Here is a 21,310-nt window from a genome sequence, read left to right as displayed (position 1 = left end):
AGTTTGAGGACCTCTGGAGACTTTCCATTGCATTTTGAAAATTTCTGGGACATAGTAAGTATGGGGTCAACAAAAAGTCCCACTGATGTACTTCAACTGAGGTCTCTTAAAAAAGAGAGTCCCGCTTTATGGACAGTTCCCGAGTCATCTTCTCACGTTCTGGTCTTCCTGAGGTTCTAGCTGGCAAGGTTGGTGAGATCTGCTGGTGCTGTTGTGGTGGTCCGGCCAGTCATGGCACTGAAAATAGTGAGATCCAAGAAAGGGAGTCTGCTGGGACTAGCAATCACAGGTATTAAATGGAGGATTGTTCCAAAGCTGACTAGAATGAAAGAACTAACAGTTATTGCTTTTTTCCCTATGAGAATTTGAAACAGACACATGAGAGCAAATTCCTTTAAGGATCTTGGAAATGGAGCAATCAGTGAATATGCAGGTATTAACAGGAGTGACTTAGGAACTTTAAGCTTATTCTCACTCCAGTAGAAATTTCATTTAATCTATATCCTAGAGAATATAATATTAGGATAATACTGAAAAAAGAAAGCAAGAGATTAGGATACACTGGGACAGGGACAAAAAGAACCTAGATATTTTACTGTTAAAAGCCTGGGGATGGGGAAGAGGAGAAATTGTGTTATACATTCATTATAAAATAAGCTTTGACTACCATTTAGTGGCTTAATTAGATGGAGCAAATCAGGAGACCACACATTGGAATGGTTCAAATCTAGTCAACCACCTGGTGGTTTACCTTGGGATATAGAATACTACCATAGTGTACTCAACTCATGCCTTATCCCTAATTAAGCTGTCCTGGGAAACAAAGTCTAGCAAGGAGCAAGGGACTTTAAGCATATTTTATGCAAGTTAGATGAGATTATCTAGAGGTAATCTTTTTTATTTTAACTATTTAATTTAGAATTTTAGCTTTTAAATCTTATAGATGATTTTCTATGAATATTTTCTAATTCTTATGTACATTTTAAAATGTCTTTTTACTATATTTTAAATTAGCAAACAATCAAGCAAAACCAATGGATTTTCAAATATTGCAGAAACTTCTGTACACATCCAACCCACATCCTTGAAATATGCAGTTTAATCCTGACCATTTTTAGCCAATGCAGCATTTAGAAACGTTTTTGAAGCAATGACAAACAAAAACTTGGAGTCAAATTTTGGAGGGGTGGAAGGTGGGTAGTTGGGGTGGTAAGACCAAGGAGAAAGATGGTGAGACAGTAAGTTAAAGTTGGAAAACTGAATCTGGGCACTTTGGAATTATCTATATTTTCACATAATCATATGAGAAATCTACAAATTAAAATATAAAACTATATATTAAAAATAGACCTTGGGATAATATTTAAAATCTCACATTTACTTAGCAGATTGGAAATTTTTCTTACAATGTTATTGAGGTAAATAGTACAGGTATTAGTGTTATTCCTTTTTATTTTTATTTACTTTATTTTTTGTTCCTTTTTTAAAGGTAAAGAAGGTGAGAGTTGCCTTTGGCCAATATAGCTGTCATGTAGCAGAGTCAGGACTTCAGCCGAAGTGATTTAATTTCAAAACAAGTATTCTTTTCAGTAACTTAAATTCAGTTTTCACAAGTCTCAGAAACAAGTTCAACTGTTATCAATGAGAACACATCACAATGTAAGTGTCCTAATATACTTTATTTTTTTTTTCTAATATACTTTATTAATTCAGACTAGCTGAAAGGGAAACCAATTCAAGTTATAGTAGATCATTAGGAATACGGACACTTGGATTTTCATCTCTAAAGACCCTACTATCTGTAAGCCCCTCAGCCTCAATTCCTTTATCTATAAAAGGACTTGGATTGTGGCATTTAAAGTTTCCTTGCTACATCCATTGATATTTCAATAATGATCTAATTGGGTCTCAGTTTCCTTCTTTGTAAAAGGCAGAAAGGGAAGACCACATGCTTCCTATGTTTTTTCTTTCCAGTTCCATATCTTATTTCTAAATTCATTTCTGTCTTATATAACTTCACATGTTATTTCTTAATAGTGGCTAGGTGTGGGACAAGGGAGAGAAATTGGAGTTCAAAGGTTTAAAAAATATTTAAAAATTGTTTTAAATGTAACAGGAAAATATTAAATAAATAAGATTAAATTCACTTCTGGTTGGAGTCAAAGGATAAGAGAAACCAGGTAATTGTCTTACAGCCTAAAGTAATGTAATAAACAGCTAGGAACTGCATGGTAATTATGTGTAAACAGTTGGTGAAAAGCCTTGTAGCCAATTCCTCCATCTTCTTAAATAAGCATTCCTCTTGCCTTCATTCTTTGCTTAGTCAATGGTATTTTGAAATAACTGATGTAAAGCAGCAAACATCCACTCAGTCAGCACTGGCTTTACCATAAGTTGTAAATGAGCTCAGTCCTAAGTCTAAAGTTTTCATGTACCCATTGAAAGGTGACAGATAGAGGCCTAGGGACTGAAAGGGGAGAGAGGAAAAATATTCAGGAGAAAAATCATATTATAAATTGTGGTGAGAAAGTAAAAATGTTCTGATTGCATTGGACATAGATAGGATTTCAAGAAATCCCTTAATCCAAATGAAAAACAATTTGTGCTAACAGTTTTATGAAAATTGAGCATTTTAGAAAATTAGGATCCCAAAGAGTATGGGAAGAGTCTTGGTATATAAAAAAGAAGAAAAATTCCATTTGTATGTAGCAAGTATGGAAGAGATTCTTCCCTTGGCTGGAAGCTTAAACAAATTTCTATTGGGGCTGGGGGTGGTGGTGGTGGTGGGCACAGTAGAGATTAGAATGGGGTCACCTTTCAGGCTTCTCCTAGATAATCCTAGATGAACAAAGAAGCATTGAAGGCTTGAATTAAGTTTTAGCTGTCAAGCTTGAAGGAAAAGGGACATGAAAGATCTGGAGGTGTTTGGATTTTTTGTTGTTTTGGTAAGGGCAGAGGTTCAGAAGGAATAGTTTCCTGTCAGATCAAAGTATTTCACTGCTAGGAAAAAGCATGAGGATTTTTTGGGGGGGTAGGCGGGGACGAGATGAGGGTTGAAGGAGCATTTTTCCCCACTGTTTACAAACACTTTATTGTTTCCTTTGTACAAAATACAAAAAATGCAAGTCCAGGAAAAAGCACACTCCAGCAAGGGCAGACCCACCACAGAACAGCAAATTTTGTCTATCAAAGATGCCATTGGTTCATTAAACTTTATTTTAGTGAATACATGCATTAGAGAAAACAAAAACAAAACACACAAAAAGGCTGAGTTGAGTTATTTCTGTCCCCCAAATGCTTATTTTCAAGTCTTTGAGGGGCAAAGAAAAGAATTAAAAAGGCATTCAACATTTTTTTTTCCATAGAAAAAAAGTCAACACTACCACAAAATTTTTAGTCACACTGGTTAAAATCCTCCCAAAGCCACGGCTTCAAAAAAAAAATTCTTTTTTAAAATCCTGAAACTGACAGTAAATACAAGAGATTTGTTAGCCTAGGTAACCATTCAGTAGTCTGAAGAATCTTTTAGACATTTTGAAGTCTTAAGCCTTTCTATTCACTCCTTGCAGTGCTTCAACCATCCCCATCCTTCTTCTCCCTAGGACGCTTAGCCCAGAACAGCAATGCTTCTACGGTGGAGGCTCTATTAAAAAACCCAGCCAAATTTCCTAAGACCTAGTTTTGGAACAGAGTCAGAGTAATGTACAAAAATATTCAACAGAACTATTAAAGATGTAATCAAGGAGTCTTTTCTTCACAGCAAAGGAGTCTTTGCTTCTCAAAGAAAAACTGCATTTTTTTTTTTGCATATTCTTTAGGGTTTGTTTATTTGTCCCATGAATAAAATGGCACCTAGAGGAGTAAAAATAGGAAAAAAAAGAAACTGTTATAAATATGTATATATATTTACATATACCTACAATATATGTATATATGAATACATACATATATATGTAATACATATATAGCATTTTATCTGTTTGTGTGTATGTGTGTATCTCTATACCCATATTTCTATCTACCTTCTTTCAAAGAGATTTAATTTTATTAAGAGCTTAGACTGTGTATGGATATATATATATACATATATATTTACATATATCTACAATATATGTATATACATACATATCTAGCATTTTATTTGTTTGTGTGTGTATGTGTGTATTACAAATATTGCTATACCCATATTTCTATCTCTTTTCAAAGCTCATTTTAAGAGCTTAGGCTGTGTATGGATATATATATGTGTGTGTGTGTGTGTATACATTTACACATATACATTTACATATACCTACAATATATACTATATATGAATTAACATATATGTGTATATATATATATCATTTTATCTATTTGTGGTTAAAAATATCTCTATACCTATATTTCCTTTCTTTTAAAAAAATTTTTTTATTACAAATAATTTTTATCAGTCTTAAGTAAATAAACTTTTTTCTTTGTGTTGTATTTTTTTTTCTCTCTAGTCCCTTCTTCTCCTTCTTCTTTTTTTAATTATAACTTTTTATTTACAAGATATATGCTTGGGTAATTTTTCAGCATTGACAATTGCAAAACCTTTTGTTCCAATTTTTCTCCTTTTCCCCCCTCTCCTCCTCCCCCAGACCAATATGTGTTAAATATGTTAAAGTATATGTTAAATACTATCTCTCTACTTTCAAAGAGATTTCATTTTAAGAGCTTAGCCTGTATATGGACCAATATAGCAATATATCAAAGACATGCTAGGGTAAAGTCTTCAGAGGTCTAATCAATGAACCTTTTAAGTATGGGTCAGAATGTTGTAATATGTTCAAAGATGTTATGCAAAAATGAGAAATTTCCTACGAAATTTGACCACTGCATCTAAGCCTTTGGAAAATCCGGATGGTTTCAGTCAGTTAACCATCATGCCTTTAAAATGCTATTATGTCTGTCCTAAACGATTACAAAAGAGACCCACCTACGACTCTGCCAAAATGTAAAAAAGGTCCCACATTCTCCGGCAACATGCTGCCAAAATGAGCTCCTGCCAAAAAATTTCCTAGATCTAAAAATGCCACCCTGAAACTCTTCATGGTTGATTGATGTAGTATACAAAGGCTAGGTAATTGCTGCCATAGAATAATTACAGTATTAAGTGGAACAATCCCGAGGCAATAAATCTTGATGGAGCTATGTTCCCCACACATTTTTTTGAATGCCCAAATTCAGTACATAATAGAATCAGTAGTAATCACTTACCTGTAGGATTGTGTCGAATGAAGAATAGAAACGGTCTGTCTACTATAAACCAAGGAGGTGATGACCTTGCTATTAGAATGGCAGCTAAGAAAGAAATAAAGAGGAAAAGGTATTGGAACCAAGAGGAAAATATCAGTAATCTAAACAAGACATGGCGGGGCGGGGGGTAGGAGGGGAAGGGGCTGGGGTGGAATTAATATTTCTCTTACTAGAGAATTATTAATTTAATTAAATTTAATAATTAACAATAAATAGTCTCAGCAGACTCCTTCTCACTCCTTGTCTGGTGTGGGTCAGTGGGAATGATTTGACACATGGAAACACCTTTGTGAATGTCATTTCCTTCATTTATAATGTCCCCCCAACCTCCTTTAGTTTGTCCATTTGCTAACCATCCTTTATGGCCTTCCTGAAACTGCCACCTCTATGAAGTCTTCTCTGACCTTTCTAGACCTCTATGGTAGTTTCTTTTATATCACTCAGATGATATATAGTATTGCAAGTAAATTTTTTTTTTTTGGTGAATAAATCTAGTCTTCCTTCAACCTAGTCTGTAAGGTCATTGAAAACAAGAATTGTGCTTTATACTATTGTCTCTCTTCCCTTCCTGCTTCATCAGCTAGCTGGATGAGGGCTGTGCTCTCTGAGCAGCTGCTGAATAATATAAAATTTAAAATATAATAATTTACAAAAGAAAAAGCATGCTTTCAGACTTTTCTAACCTTCTAGATAGCCTTTATTCTTTATATATATTTACATATATTATATATATTCTTTATATAACCATTATTCTTTAAAATATAACTGAAAACAAAGTGAGTAAGGAAGCTCATCCAACCTGTTTTAGGGTCCCAAGTGAGAACTTTCAGAGACAAAAATGTGTTAATGGAAGCAATTTAAAGAGGTTTGTACTTTGCGATATTGCATAATTTGGGGGAAATGCTTATTTTTTTTAATTCCAACTATTTTTATAGGTTTCATAATCTTGACTATATGTACTTTTTTCCTCATTGCAATGCCAGCTCCTGGAAAATAGTGATTATTTCATTCTTTGTGTTTGTGCCCTCAATTTCTAGTGGAATATCTGGTATACAATAAGTGCTTAATCAATCAAATTGCCAGGTAGTTTGAGATTACATATGTAAGAATGAAATAATTTCTTTTTGTAAGGAGCTCACATTCTAATCATTAATGCTCATTGATTGATGGACAGATGGACACATTAAGTGCAGGACTGACTGATTTTTGTGCTTCTCTTATATTACTCAAATTTGGTATCACAATGATCAGTACTGGAAAAATGACTCAAATATACTTAGTTTTGGAGAGATTTATAATATATTTTCTTTCTCAAATAATGATAATGATGATGATAACTATTATTTATATTCTATTTTAAAGTGTGCAAAGTGCTTTACATGTTATCTCATTTGCTCCCCACAACAATCTTGAGAGGTAAGTGCTATTATTATCATCCCAATTTTACAAATGAGAAAACTGAGGCAAGCAGGGGTTAAGTGATTGCCCAAGGTAATAAAGCTTTCAAGTACAGCTGAAGCTGAATCAGATTTTTCTAATTCCAGGTCCATGGCACTATCTAGATGATTTTCTCTGACTGTTCCCAGATTTCTGGGCTGTTACTTGTGGGCAGAGACTGTGGCTCATCTCAAACTTTCCCTAGCAGGGTACCCCTGCACACAGCCCAGTATCAATGAAAAGTCATTAATGTATGAACTACACATCTGGGATTCATCAGATAGATATCAATCCTTCACTTTGCTTTGGATAGAGAGGGAAGTTGCTTTGTATTAGGAATGAGGCAGTTCTACTACCTGGGGATCATGGTCTAAGAAGCGTGGTCTTCTTTAATGTCCAAAGTGAAGAAAATCCAAAAGAACACAGGACTTAACCTTGAGCCCTACTGCTAATCAATTGGACGAGGGCTGGGCTCTCTGAGCAGCTGCTGGAAAACATCCACACTGGGCACTTACTTGTTGCTGCAGAAGCTTTGGTCCCATCTTCGCTCACTTCAATTTTTGCTTTCTGGATAATGTGAGAAACATGAAGGTTTCCTGAACCTGTTCAGGCAAAACAAAGTAAGATTGAATTTTAAGTCACACCCAGTCTCTGACATTACTAGATGTGTGACTCTGGACAAGATACTTAATCTTATGTCTGCCTAAATTTACTCAGCTGTAAATGAGGATATAATAATATCATTTCTCTCTCAGACTTGTTGGATACTCAAAATGAAATAATATTTATAATAATATTTGCACAGTGCCTGATACATAGCAGACACTATATAAATGCTAACTATTTATTATTATCATTATTTTTTTAATAACTTTTTATTGATAGAACACATGCCAGGGTAATTTTTTACAGCATTATCCCTTGCATTCACTTCTGTTCCGATTTTTCCCCTCCCTCCCTCCACCCCCTCCCCCAGATGGCAAGCAATCCTTTACATGTTGAATAGGTTACAATATATCCTGGATACAATATACATGTGCAGAACCGAACAGTTTTCTTGTTGTACAGGGAGAATTGAATTCAGAAGGTATAAATAATCCGGGAAGAAAAACAAAAATGCAAGCAGTTTATATTCATCTTCCAGTGTTCTTTCTTTGGGTATAGCTGCTTCTGCCCATCTTTGATCAATTGAAACTGAATTAGCTCTTTTTATCAAAGAGATTCACTTCCATCAGAATACATCCTCAAACAATATCATTGTTGAGGTATATAATATTATCATTATTTTTGATAGGATGGAAAATGATCTGGTTAGCCAATGACTGAAACTTGTTGATTTAGGGTCACCTCAGATAACTGAATTATGCAAGAGTTCCACGAATAGGAACTTAATGATCACCTCACACAGCCCCCTCAATTTTACAGAGGAGAATACTGAGGGCTAAAGAAATGACTTAGTGAGATGGAAGATCATATAGGAGAAGTCACTGACCTTAAATCTCTCATATGGAGGTGATTAATGCTCCATAGATCACAGGAACGTAAATTCGAAACTAAAAATATATTAGAGATTATCTAATCCAATCTCATTTTGCGGATGAGGTGAGGTTAATTGTCTTGTCCAAGGTCACACAGACTGTAATAAGTAGGAATAGGGAATTAAATCTGATTCTCTGACTCTAAACATATCACTCTTCTTTCTGTACCTCAATGCTTCTCTAAGAGTTCAAAGGCACTTCACAAGGGAGCTCTGTGCATAGTATTCCCACCACTATCAGCATACATTTCACACCAAAGGATGACAAAATCACAGGTACAGCATCCTCATTAAAGTGCACTGCCATACCCATGTAAGCATATTTGTCACCTGTTAGGAATATATAATTGGGGTGAGGGGGGAGAGAATATCCAAAGCTGTATCCTGATTGATGAATTAATGATAATTGGTTGAGTTCTTAACCTTTAACAGGAATGAATTTGTGCAAGTGTATTATGCAAAGTGTCTAGATATATTCACTTCTCAAAATGGAAAAGAGCAAATTCAAAACTTTATAAAATTATATATATATATATATATATTTGTATATACACATATATACTGAGATCATATCTTTGAAATATTATGTTGGGGGAAAAGTTATAGAAAGTGAGATGTGATAAATGTAATTTCAAACCTATAAATCTTAAAAGTAGTTGCAAAGGAAACATCCTTTCTCAGTTCAAAACAAACTATAATCAAGCTCATCTTTGGGATCTCATTTCAAATTCATAGATATAAACATACCTGAAATAGAACTTCTGAATTCAGGCTAACCCTATAGTTACCAACCTCACACTTGAGCATCTGAAAAGGCCAACAATGAACTCAAAGCTTTGAGATATTGGAAAGAATTTAAAAGAGAATCAAATGTCTTAGAATGCCTATTTTACAAAATGAAAGTCTTCTGAGGATTTAAAAATAAATTGTGACAAGTTTAATCAGGTATAGATCGATTATCATTATCTTCAATATCCAATTGGACCATTTTGTGATGTCTATAGCAAAAAAATTAAAATTTTGAGTGTTGCAACACATGCTAAATTCTGGCTGCTTCCCCCAAATGGATATGAAATTTCTGTCATTCTCAGATCAGAATTCCTTCTCTCTTCCCAGTCAGAAGGTATATACTTAGTCAAATAATGATTAGACCACACAGCCAGCAATTCTCAGAGATGGGATTTGAACACAAAAGTCCAGCCCTGTATCCTATCCTTTAGTGCCACGATATCCCTACTCCTAGATGAAAGTACAAGCTTATTTAGGAACAAAACTTGTCAAACATACTTGTTATTTTTGCAAAATTTGCCTTCGATGAATCAAACATGTCAGTAATGCCAAGAGTTTTCAGGGACTCCTTTAGATCAAGTTTTGCTACTGCTGTGAATCTGGTATAAGAGAAAGAAATAAAAGAGGAACAAATATGTACTATTAGAATCCAACAAAGAAACAACCTAGGAAGAGGTTAGTACTCAGTGGCAAATTTTAAAAATAGGAATTTAAATTGGTACCTTGATTCTTAAACCCCAAATTTAAATATCAAGCAAATAAAAGCAATCCCTAACAATGGTGTTACAGACAACCTAAACAAATAAAAAGGAAGCTAGAGAGGGAAAGCTCAGTGTCCCGCTCTGTCCTACTAAGGGGAGGGGAAGAAAGAGAGTCTCCCAAAGTATCTCTTTTATTTTTCTTTAATTCAGATCAGATGAGAAATGTGTGACCTGGAATGAAAGCTTCCACTTAATGTGAGTGATTATTAGGCTCAGAAGCCTAGCCTAACTTTTTGGAGGGAAGAAATACATTCTCAGCATCCCAAAATGGAACTTGGGATTTAGAAGAATGGATATAAATCACTTGTTCAAAGTCACATAACCAAAAAATGGCAGCTCTATGACGAGAACCAAGTCATGAGACTCTCAGTGTGCTAAATGCCCTTTCTCCCAGACCGTACTCTGAAATGGGCTGACCAGACCTCCATTTGGCACCCAAATTGAAAGCAACAAATGTCTGTGGAGTACTTCCATCCAATAAACCTTTATCTGCAGCCCAAAGTGCTACTTACTTGGGCAGAATCAGTTGTACTCTCTTTGGTACCATGTTAGTCATCCAGCTCTGTATTGTCTTGGTGCTGATGTGAGGGATGATGGCAGAGAGTGGGGTGGTGCTCTCCGTAGGCAGGGCAATCAACATGCTGATGCTTTCTCCGTGGTACGGCAGCTCAATAAAATTGTACCATAAATCATTAGGCGTGCTCGCTGACCCTACACAGGGAAAAAGAAATCAGAGTCAGCTTCAGTACGGCCTCCAAGGTTTCCTAGAAAATTCACAGATTGTTCTCCTCCCAAGTGCAATGCTGCTGACAGAAAGCAACAAAATGTACCCTAGCACATCCTCCAGGGCAAGAGAACAATTCAGGTTGACATTTCCTCTCCATAGTTCTTCCCTTGGAGGAACAAGGCCAAGTATAATTACATCTTCATTTCCCATGCAGCTTTATAATTCTTCCAATTTAAAAGGAGGTCTGAGTAGTATAGCTATTATGTTTCACTATCACCGCATTTGCCCTGGTGTGGATTTCAGCTGAAATGCAAGGGCAGAGACCTTGTTTTTGGAAATACTTTCAATTCTGGACTTTGCATTAAGTGGGGATCAATTATGAAAAAAGGGAGAATTAAGGCTGCCTTAGGGTCATGCCATTTGCCAGAGGGTGGGAACAGGAGGATAATAAGGAACATTTTCCATCCATTTCTGCAGTCATCCTAGTAAATGCATTTAAAGTCCATAAAGATACAAAACACTCTGACAGAAATTTGTATATAATCTCTAGAGCTGGTCCATCAGTGGATGCAGTACACGTGTATATAACTACCTACTGAGCTGGTCTTTCAGTAGATGCAATTTGGATAATGTGCTTTGCTTTGACATGGGGAGGGATAGGATAGATTGGCGTGTCTTTGGAGAACTGTGCGGTGCTTTTAGTGGTGACTAGTTCAAGATCATAGACAGTCAGCTGCAGATCCAAAATTCTTGACTTCAAGTCCGATGTTATCCCCATCTCTCCAAACTAGACTAACATTAGAAGAAGTGTAACATTGTTGGTAGAAAGCTGGTGTCAGTCACAAAGACCCAAGTTTAATCTCTGCCTCTGGTAATTTGATTATGGCAAATTATGGCCAACAGCCTCTCAGGAGCCCAATAAGGCTTAGTAAGTTGGAGTACAAGTCCCAATAAGCATTATTAAAAATTCCCCTATGTAGATGAAATCACAGATCCTACTTTTAAAACTAAACCATTCCCACTACCTAATAAGCTTGGTACATTGGAGCCAAGAAGAACACAATATTCCAAGAGATGGGTTGTAGTGAAAATAGAGGTATGAACAGCTTGAAGGGTTTGACTATCTTTAAAAAAAAAATTATTGTATTATAAGGAAATTAGCTTTTTTTCTCCCCTGGAAACCAGAACTCTAGTCTACCAATCAAGAAGTATTTATAAGGAGTTTACTATATTAGACATGTGAGTAGTACAGTGGACAGAGTGCCAGGTCTGGAGTCAAGAAGACCTAAATTCAAATCTGCCCTTCTACACTTAATAGCTGTGTGACTTTGAGCAAGTCACTTAACTCTATTTGTCTCAGTTTCCTCATTTGGAGATGAGAGATGGATATTGAGAAAGAAATGGCAAACCTTCTAAGATCTTTGCCAAGAAATACCCAAATGAGGTCATGAAGAACTAGATAGAATTGAAATGATTGAACAACAAGTCAGGTACTTCACTAAGTACTGGAGATATAAAGAAAATGCTGAAAAAAAATCTTTCCCTCAATATTTTATTGGCTGAGAAAATACACATTTACACAGGTCTATATAAGAGATACAGAGAAGATGGAAAGTAGCTTCTGGGGAGATTGGGAAAAGTCTTTTGTTGAAGATGACACTTGACCCAATTCCTCTCTTTTGGGGCAACATTTTGTTGGGGATGTCTGTCTGCCCTCTTCCAGACGGCTCTGGAATCCTGTCTGCCATAAAGTCTACCTATCAAAAACATAAATGGACACAGGGGTCTCTGTTGTGCAAAGAACATCTTGGACCAGAAAATGCAATAGAACTAGTCCAGCTAGTGGAATGCATGACACCAGTGTCTCTTTAATGAGGAAATATTTAGACAAGCATATTAGTGTAACCTTTTGGAACATGGTGTTCCCTCTATCCACAGCATTCAGACAACAAGGCCACTCAGCTGCCCCAGCATACTCGGCCACTACTCAGAGATACATAATAACTCTCAGGATATGAGTGATTCTGTCCTTTCTTTGGTTGCTTGAGTACAAAATACAGAGGGATTTTCTATCCCCCTTCTAGCTTTAGGCTTTAAATATTCTCAAGAAAATGAGTTGAATTGTCAGAGGCAAAGTAAAGACTATTAGTTGGGTTTTTTATCATCCCTTGGAGAGGAATAATAATCCTCTCAGTCTTAATATTGCCAGAAATTTGCTTTTTGAGTCTTTGTGATTTCACTGGAAATTTGAAAAACCTTTAAGGCTATTTAGAAAACTGGAGCAATTTTTCCCTTAACAAATCACTTTTTTGAAAAATCAGGAGGATTAAGTCATTAATAGAGAGAGATATAGGTCAGGGATAAAATTTATGTGGGATCAGGGATAAAATATATGTGGTCTTTTTGCAAGTCAATTCATTTCTTTTTGAGTGGGGATTGGAAAAGATGACTAAAAAAGTCCTTTCCAGGTCTAAATTTGTGACTATGAATAAAACAGTATCAACACCCAGGGATGCATCCTGAATATATACAAACATAAAAACAGCTTTCTATATGAATGAAATTATATATGTGATTTATTGATTCTATTTATAATATCAATCAATGCCCAGTCTTTACACATAGCCAATGACCATTGCTTTGCCTATCCCCCATATACTCTTGTATTTTCATGTTCTAATCACAAATTTTTCAGTGGTCATTCATATATATGCTAGAAAATAGATAGAGTGGGTATTGAGGAAAAGGAGATAAACTAAAAGCTTTCCTCTGGGGAAAAAAGAAAAGAAAAGATTATTTTTTCAGAAATGAAATCATATTCTTTCACCACTTTTTAAAAGACAGGAATAATTCATTGTGTGATTCTATGGAAATTTTCTAGAAACCTAATCTCATTGAATGTCACTTCACTTCTGAAGTAGTATTCTAAACACAAGATAATTCAGTGACCAAAAGAAATCACACCTGCTGCAGCTGAAAGTTATTGTTTCCATAAAACAATGAATCAGGAGCAGAAGGGAGTGTAGGCAGTCTCTTGGCAGAACACAAAAGTTCTTTCCCCACCAAGATATGTCCCAGTCCTAAAATTCTATGTACTTTGTTCTACATTCTTGGGTATTAAAGGGCACTCAATATCTTTGCAAATTAGAAGATTTTGGTGATGCTATCAAATCTTATTTGATAGCCTGCAAAGAAAAACAATGAGAAGGCAAACATTTTTGCTTGAAGGAAATATAACCTAGAAGATTTGAATGAAAAATAAGAAATTAAGAAATGAAAAAATATCAAAAAAAAAAAAAAAAAAGACCATGGATGCTTAGAGAGCCTTTATGTATCCCAGCATGTGATTCTCACTCAATTATACTTCATTTCTATCCTTAGTCCCCAAAGAGAAGATATAAAAATGGCATTTACATCCTTTCTGAAAAACAAACAAAAACCCAAATTCCTAGTCCAAATAAAGGAACATTTTTGAGTTTATCCAGTTTTCTTTCTTTTCAAATAAATAATTTTATAAAGATTTTACATAGGAAATTAGCTCATGTGATTCTTTATACATATATCAATTCTCATCACAACTGGCCAAACGTTTTCCCTGGACTATCAAGAATTTACTTTATGGAGTACAGTGCAATGTTGTGAATGTATGAATATGTATGTTAATGGTAGGAACTAAATATGGCTTCCAAGATTTATTTTTATTAAATAACAAATACTAATTCATCAGAAGAAGCCAATCTAATTATCATGTTAACAAAGTGAAAATCCATCTGCATCCTGAATCTACATCACTGGCTTGTGTGATATGCATTTCTTTAGACATCACATTTAGTAAAGTGCCTATTACGGGGCAAACACTTTATTAGTACTACAAGAACATTAAGTGTTTATTATGCATCATGTATTGTGCTAGGCTTTTGCAGTAAATACAAGCAAGTGAAGCAAACTCCTACTCTCAAAGGAGTTTATATTCTGTTTTTAAATTTCATTTTGATTTTCTTTCCGGTTCTGAATTTTCTCCTTCTTCCTTTTCATCTCCCAACCAATGAGGAGGAAAGAAAAATAAAACTCATTACAAATATGCAGCCAGACAAAACAAATTCCCCATTAGCCATGTTGCAAGAAAGAGAAAAAGTAATCTGCATTGAGCTCATCAGTTCTCTATCTGGAGGTAGAGAGCATGTTTTATCATGAATCCTTTGGAATTTTGATTGGTCATTGTGTTAATCAGAATTATTATTCCAATGGGGGAAGACAACATATAAAGGGGAATGGGGAAGGTGGTGGGGAGACATTATTGAGAAGAAGCATGATTAGGGTCTTTCCTAAAAGTTTTTTAGTTTAGTTTTTTTTTTTTCAGTAGTGTCTGACTCTTTGTGATCCCTTTGGGGTTTTCTTGACAAAGATATTTTTGGCTTGCTATTTCCTTCTTCAGTTCATTTTATAGATGAAGCAACTGAAGAAAACAGGGTTTAATGTTTGAGGTTGCATTTGAACTCATGAAGATGAGTCTTTCTAATTCCAAGACCAGTGCTATATCTGCTGCAATATCTAGTTGTCTCTCCTAAAATAGAATTAGTTTCAAATCTGGTCTCTGTGATTACTATTGGTGTGATCTTAGGAAAATTACTTAACCTCAGTTTCCTCATCTGTAAAATGAAGAAGTTCAATCAATAGCCTCTAAGGCCCTTTTAACTCTAAATCTATGCTACTACAAAACTATGATTTTCAATCAATCAAAAAATCTTTATTAAGTGCTTACTATGTGTCACATACTATGCTAAGTGCCAAATTTGCCATAGCTATATTTCAAACTTGGACTGTCAGGGTTAAGTGTCCCATGGGTATAAGTCCCCATGGGGAATTTATTTCTGGTGCATATTCCAATGTTTCTGAAAATTAAAAAAAAGTCAGAAATAAAAGGAATGAGGAAAACTATAGGTCTGTTTTAAAAAATATTTGGTGGAATTCACTTGTAAATCCATCTGACCGTGATGATTTTTTCTTAGGGAGTTATTGATGGCTTGATCAATTTCTTTTTTCTAAAATAATACTATTTCTTGGAAAAAAAATATAAAGAGAAGAAAAAAATAAACTCACCCAGGCAAGAAAACTTACATTGTCAAAACTGATAGTCCAAGAAATTAGAAATCTGTATAGATAAAACTCAGATAATGGTGACCTGGTCTGCCCAAATCTGGATCATGATTTTCACTTAGACAGATTGGACAAATGGTTCTAAACCTTGTCACAGGCACAAAATTTGCTAGGAACAGAGGAGCCTATGGTAGTTCTTATAAATTACTATATCCATTTAGCTCCAGAGTCAATATATCAATATAATGTGACTATAGGAAAATCTGTTCAATTAACAAAAAATGGTCCTAATGCAGTTGATGAAAACAACTTATCGAACTCAACTAAACAGGGCATAAAAGTAATTAGATCCCAGTTTATTTTATTCTGTTTTGGGGTAGGTCTCAGTTTAAAATTTTCAAAATGTTTAAGTCTAGTTTTCATCTCCTTTTTCAATATTATTTGATAGATCTCTTTGTACACTTTTGTTCCAATCAAATTGAAAGAACAGCAATTATCAGGACATGACCCTCTACCTCCTTTTTCTGTCTTTTTACATGTGGGTCCACGTCTTTTAACTTTGTGTCTTGTAAAATCTTTAGCTACCTTCAAAGAATGGCTCAGGAGTCACCTTTCTACACAAGCCTTTACTGAGTCTCTCTTATTAGCATTCTTTAACTCTTAAAAATTACTCAGTATAAACTTCCTTATGTAAATACTGCATTCACTCAACCCCCAATAAAAGGTAAGCTTTTTGGGACAGGAAAAAAGTAATATGTTGGTTTTGCCTTTCTGCCCCAATATCTTACATATAACAGATACTTAATAAATGTTTATTAAGCTTGACAGGGAACTGAATTTTTAGAAACAATTCTCTCTCTATTGACCTTGCACAGCCCTCTCTCAATTAAATCCAGTTCACTTGCATGTCATGGCATCACTTTCCTGAAGTCATGGTGTTCTTCCAGAATGAAGTACAAACAACAACAATTCATTCTATTAAAAATTACACGCTAGGAAGGAATGGGAGAATTTGACAATTTTTAAAGTATTGTTTTAACAATGTTAACCATGATTTAATTGTAATTGAGCATGACATAATTTGCCAAATTTCTAGTAGAGCTTCACAAATATAATACATGCACTCCCTTCTCCAGACAACATGGCAAAGATTACCTAAAAGAGCTTTGCAAATAGCAGCTTGGCTCCATGCCTGGTACCAGAAAGTACTTATGGCAGACCTATGTTAAAAACAGGTAGGGATATATGTTCTATCATCCTGGTAAGATCACTATAGATAATGCAAAAACTAAGGGTAATGGCAAGTGGTTGTAACTACTGAGCTAATGCTGTTGGATTGTGGAGAAAGATACTAAGATACCCATCCCTCCCTTTGCTTTTAAACAGCCTAATTTTAAGACAAATTTATTTATAGAAAGCCAACTACTATTCTTTCTGGTATTTCAATAGCCCCAAAGACATGCTATAAACATGTCAGGAGCTTAAAAAAATACTTTCTTAAATAAGCAAAAGTTTTACTAGACTACTGTCCTCCCAAGAGGTATATTGGTAGCAAGAGACATGGAACAGTTATCTTATCTCAAATAGATTGTCTCTTCCAAGTTACACAGCTATGTTAAGGTTTATTAGGGATAACTAATAGAACAGCTCACAGTTTCACTGTGGATTAATAAGGACAAGAACTGCCAATTAAAAAAAAAATCTGCCACAGATTCATTGGAGAATTCGAGTGTTGAAGTTTAATTGCCTGAAGATTTATGAAAATATAATATTGGAAATCAAACATATAAGTTTAGGTTCAAGTCATAAATTACAACATTTTCAAGCAGTAATCACTACTAATTTAAATTGGTTCCCAAGTGTTTCAGTCAACTCCATTTTTTAAGCACTTTCTATGTGACAGGTACTTATTAAGCCCTAGAGCTACAAAGAAAGGCAAAAAACAGCCATCACAAGGAACTCACAGTCTAAAGGGAAGAGGAGAGTTCAGTCAGGAACAAATGGATCTCTACAGGATAATTTTGGGGTAATCTTAGAGGGAAGACACTAGGATTAAGGTTTTGCAAAAGACAAAGATGAAGAGGGAGAGTATTCCAGAATTGGGAGGTAGACAGAGAAAATGCTTAGAGACAGATGAATGTGCAAAGACACAACTGCCACTGGATCACCAGGTGGAGGGGAGAAGGTAAGAGGAGACTGGGAAAGTAGGAAGGGAGCAGGTGAGGAACAAAACAGAAAATCTTATATTTGGCAATAGGGAGCCACTGGAGTTTATCAGATTATAGAGGTGATATAGTTTAGAATAGCCAGGATAAAAAAGAAATAAAGAAAGAGAAAGATGGCTTTAATTCATTCATGCTATGATAATGAGCACAGAGGTCTTTAAGTCATTAACAGGAAATTAAATCATTAATAGGAAAATTCACTTGATCCTTCACAGGGACTAGCTCTGTGATTTCATCATTATAGAGAACTCCCAAGAGGAAGAAACTCCCTCTAGCAATTGAGGTTAGCACCTTCTCATTTCAGAGAGTTGACTACAGCAGAAGTGTCAAGCTCTGGATAAATGCAGTTTAGGTAATCAAGATTACAATGTATTGTGAAATTATAACAAAATAAATTAAAATGTAATACTGCATAGATAATGTTAATTTGTGGTTTTCTTAGTCACTATGTATCTCCTAGGGATTTGTATTGTATTTGGGTTTGATACTCAAATACTGAGTGCTGAAAGGTTGTAGGACTTCCTCCAGAGTATGTGACCTGGTCTGCTCTCTAAGCATTATATCACATTTCCTTTAAAAGATCCATGGATCTTTAATTTTATAATCATAGGAAATCCTCCTAAGGATAAAGACTGTAACAGATGGCTTTTATAAACTTTTGTGGCTAAAAACCACACCATCTACAGGCCAGATTTATGGCAATGAGCATCCCTAAATTAAGCCATGGCTAGCTCTCACATAACTGAAACCTAGCCTGTTAACATCACCTAAACTTTTGGGCCATGGAAGTGATCTTAGGGCTTTCAAGGAGTGGTACAGTATTATAGGCCTTACTAAGCTCTAAAGGTTTTAAATAAATGCCTGGTAACATTATGACACTACTTTTTAAGGAAAGAGAGACTTCTCACCTCTAAGCTTTTTATTTTTACTTGAAAAAAAACCTTAATTTTAAAAAAGGAAAAACAACCACTGTTCATCTGTACTAGATCTTGCCTCACACAACAGAATTTTTACAAAAGTCTCTCTTTGTTTTTGAATTCTGGGCCCCTGAGTGGGAGCTTACCACATCGGAACACCGCCAGTTGAGCCAACATTGGTACTTGGTAAGACTTCCCATCACCTGCCACAAACGTGCGTTTCTTTGTGTTTTCAGGTTGAAATCGTGATTTCCACAAGCCCTTGAAATATATCGCATTGACAAGCACCAGCTTGGTGAGCACGCCATCAATAAGATCTGAGGAGATGAGGTTGTCAATCATTCCTGTAAAATCAAAAGGAAAATGCAGTGAGAGATCAAATCTATGTGGTCTACTGATGAGAAGACAAGAAGGGATTTAGAGATAATAGGAGCAGGACTGGGAGTTCAAAAGATCATAGATTGAAGGTCCAAGGGACCTTTGAAGACACTAAGTCCAATTCTCCTCCCCTTTGGAAGATGTAGAACTCAAAGCTTCATGCAAACTAAATGTCTGACACAGGACTTGAACTCCAGATCTCTCTATTCAAAGCCCCATATTCTGAGCATCACAACATTCTGCAATTCATTCTTCTAGTCCAATGATACTTTAAACTTATTTTGTAACGTGGACCCTCCTCCCCTTTAAAAAAATTTTTATTTATAGTTCTGAATTCTTTCCTTCACACTGCTCATTTAACAAACATGATAAACAAAGCAAGTTATACATATACACTTAATACATTGTTAAACAAAACAAATTTCCACATTAGCCATGCCCCAAAATAAATATAATATATTTATATCTATCTCTATATACATATAAGCATACATATCTATCTCTACAGCTATCTAAACATTTCAATCTGCATGCTGAGTTCACCTCTCTATTTGGAAATAGATAATTTTCATTATGAATCCTTTGAAAATGTGTGTTGGTTCAGAATTGTCTGTCTTTAAAGTATTATTGTTATTGAATAAATTGTTCTCCTGATTCTGCTCACTCCATTTTGTATCTCTTCACGCCTGCTCAAGTTTTTCTAAAACCATCCCCTTCGTCATTTTTAAGAGAATAATAGCAGTCCCACATATACAAATACCTTGGACCCCTTTGGCACTCTGGTGAAACTCATGGATGGATGGACCCCTTCTGAGAATGTCTTAACTGGAGGAAGGTGTTACGTTACAGTGAGAGGTTGGTTAAAATTGAGATACATGTATTTTTCCCCATCTAAGTTCACATTCTCCCTTGAAATGTATACATAAAGATTTATGGCCTCCAGGTTAAAAACTTTGATCTAAGCTGACTTTTTCATTTGATAGGCAAGGAAACAGAGGCCCCCCAAAAAGCAGCACAAAATGAAAGAGCTGGCTCTAGAATTCAGGTTTCCCGGTTCCCAGTCTTCCAACCTCACGGTGTTGAAAATGGCCTATATCACCTACTAAAAATCATAAAAGGCATCAAATCCCATTTCTCCACAGGAGACCAGCTTCTATGAAAATATGTGAACTCTGGTCAAAACCAGTTTTTAAAATTCCTTTCACTTTTTCTCTATAGACTTTCAACTGTGATTTCTGCCTAGATATGACTAAAAACCAAGCAGCAAACATGCAATTGTAGCATGTTGACATTTAGTTAACAGAAGTGATACCAACTGTTCTGGAGATAGGGAAAGCTTAGAGATTGGGGTCCTTGAAATTTTAAGTTTAATTTAAAAATACTTGAAGTTTTTCCTATCACTGAGATTACATCTACTATTTTTAGTGATATCTACATAAGTTGCTAAAATTTCTTCAAAATTTGAAAAAAAAAAAACCCTGAACAGGGTTTTGTGCCCTGTGAAACAATTTCATAGCTGTCACGTCTTTAAATAAAAGGGCATTTCCTTGAGTCCAAGCAGCTCATACACAGCCTCTTAAGGGATGCTGCAGGTGGAGGCAGAGGACCTGGGTTCAAATTCCAACTCTGCCATCACTTAATTTCTCAGGCCTCAGTTTTCTCATCTATAAAATAAGAGGGTCAGAAGAGCAGACCTATCAAGTTCCTTCCTAAAAATCGGTATTTCTAAGATCTTGGTAGTCACCATCAAACCACTATTTTAGTTACCCTCAAATTTAACAATAATAATATCTAACATTTGTAGAGAGCATTAAGGTTTTCAAAACTCTTTACAAATACCGTTTTATTTAATTTTTTATAATAGTTTTGTCAGGGAGGCACTATTATCCCCATTTAACAGATGAGGTAAATGAGATTAAGGGAGATTTAAGTGACTTGCTCAGAATCACATAATTAATCAGTATTTGAAGCAGGATTTGAACTAGGTCTGAGTACAACCTTCAGAACCCTATAACTCTCATCTCCTAGTATATGACTGTGTACTAGACAGTTCCTGAAACTTCAAGACTACCATGAGTGTGCCATTGAATTGAAGAGCAGAAGGAAAAAAGCAGCCATTCCTAAGACATTCTCCATTGGCACTCATGTTCTGGCTGTTTATTCTT

At 35.3% G+C, this 21,310-nt stretch overlaps 1 protein-coding gene across 2 annotated transcripts in view; it reads right to left on the bottom strand.

The window, feature by feature from the left end:
- Window positions 1-3,064: 3,064 nt before the first annotated feature.
- SERPINE2 (serpin family E member 2) overlaps window positions 3,065-21,310 on the bottom strand; it is a 76,374-nt gene continuing 58,128 nt past the window's right edge. For both annotated transcript variants that reach the window (XM_051983452.1, XM_051983451.1), the window contains exons 4-9: window positions 18,914-19,111; window positions 10,314-10,512; window positions 9,539-9,639; window positions 7,230-7,316; window positions 5,239-5,322; window positions 3,065-3,852 (exon numbers count right to left, since the gene is read on the bottom strand). In XM_051983452.1, coding sequence (XP_051839412.1) covers window positions 3,815-3,852; window positions 5,239-5,322; window positions 7,230-7,316; window positions 9,539-9,639; window positions 10,314-10,512; window positions 18,914-19,111 — 707 coding nt within the window. In that variant the 3' untranslated portion in view covers window positions 3,065-3,814. The remainder of the gene's footprint in view (window positions 3,853-5,238; window positions 5,323-7,229; window positions 7,317-9,538; window positions 9,640-10,313; window positions 10,513-18,913; window positions 19,112-21,310) is intronic.

The sequence above is a fragment of the Antechinus flavipes genome, chromosome 3 (genome assembly GCF_016432865.1).
Source record: "Antechinus flavipes isolate AdamAnt ecotype Samford, QLD, Australia chromosome 3, AdamAnt_v2, whole genome shotgun sequence".
Lineage (NCBI taxonomy): Eukaryota > Metazoa > Chordata > Mammalia > Dasyuromorphia > Dasyuridae > Antechinus > Antechinus flavipes.
The sequence above is the reverse complement of the archived record's forward strand: the minus strand, read 5'-3'. Positions and strand labels throughout refer to the sequence as shown.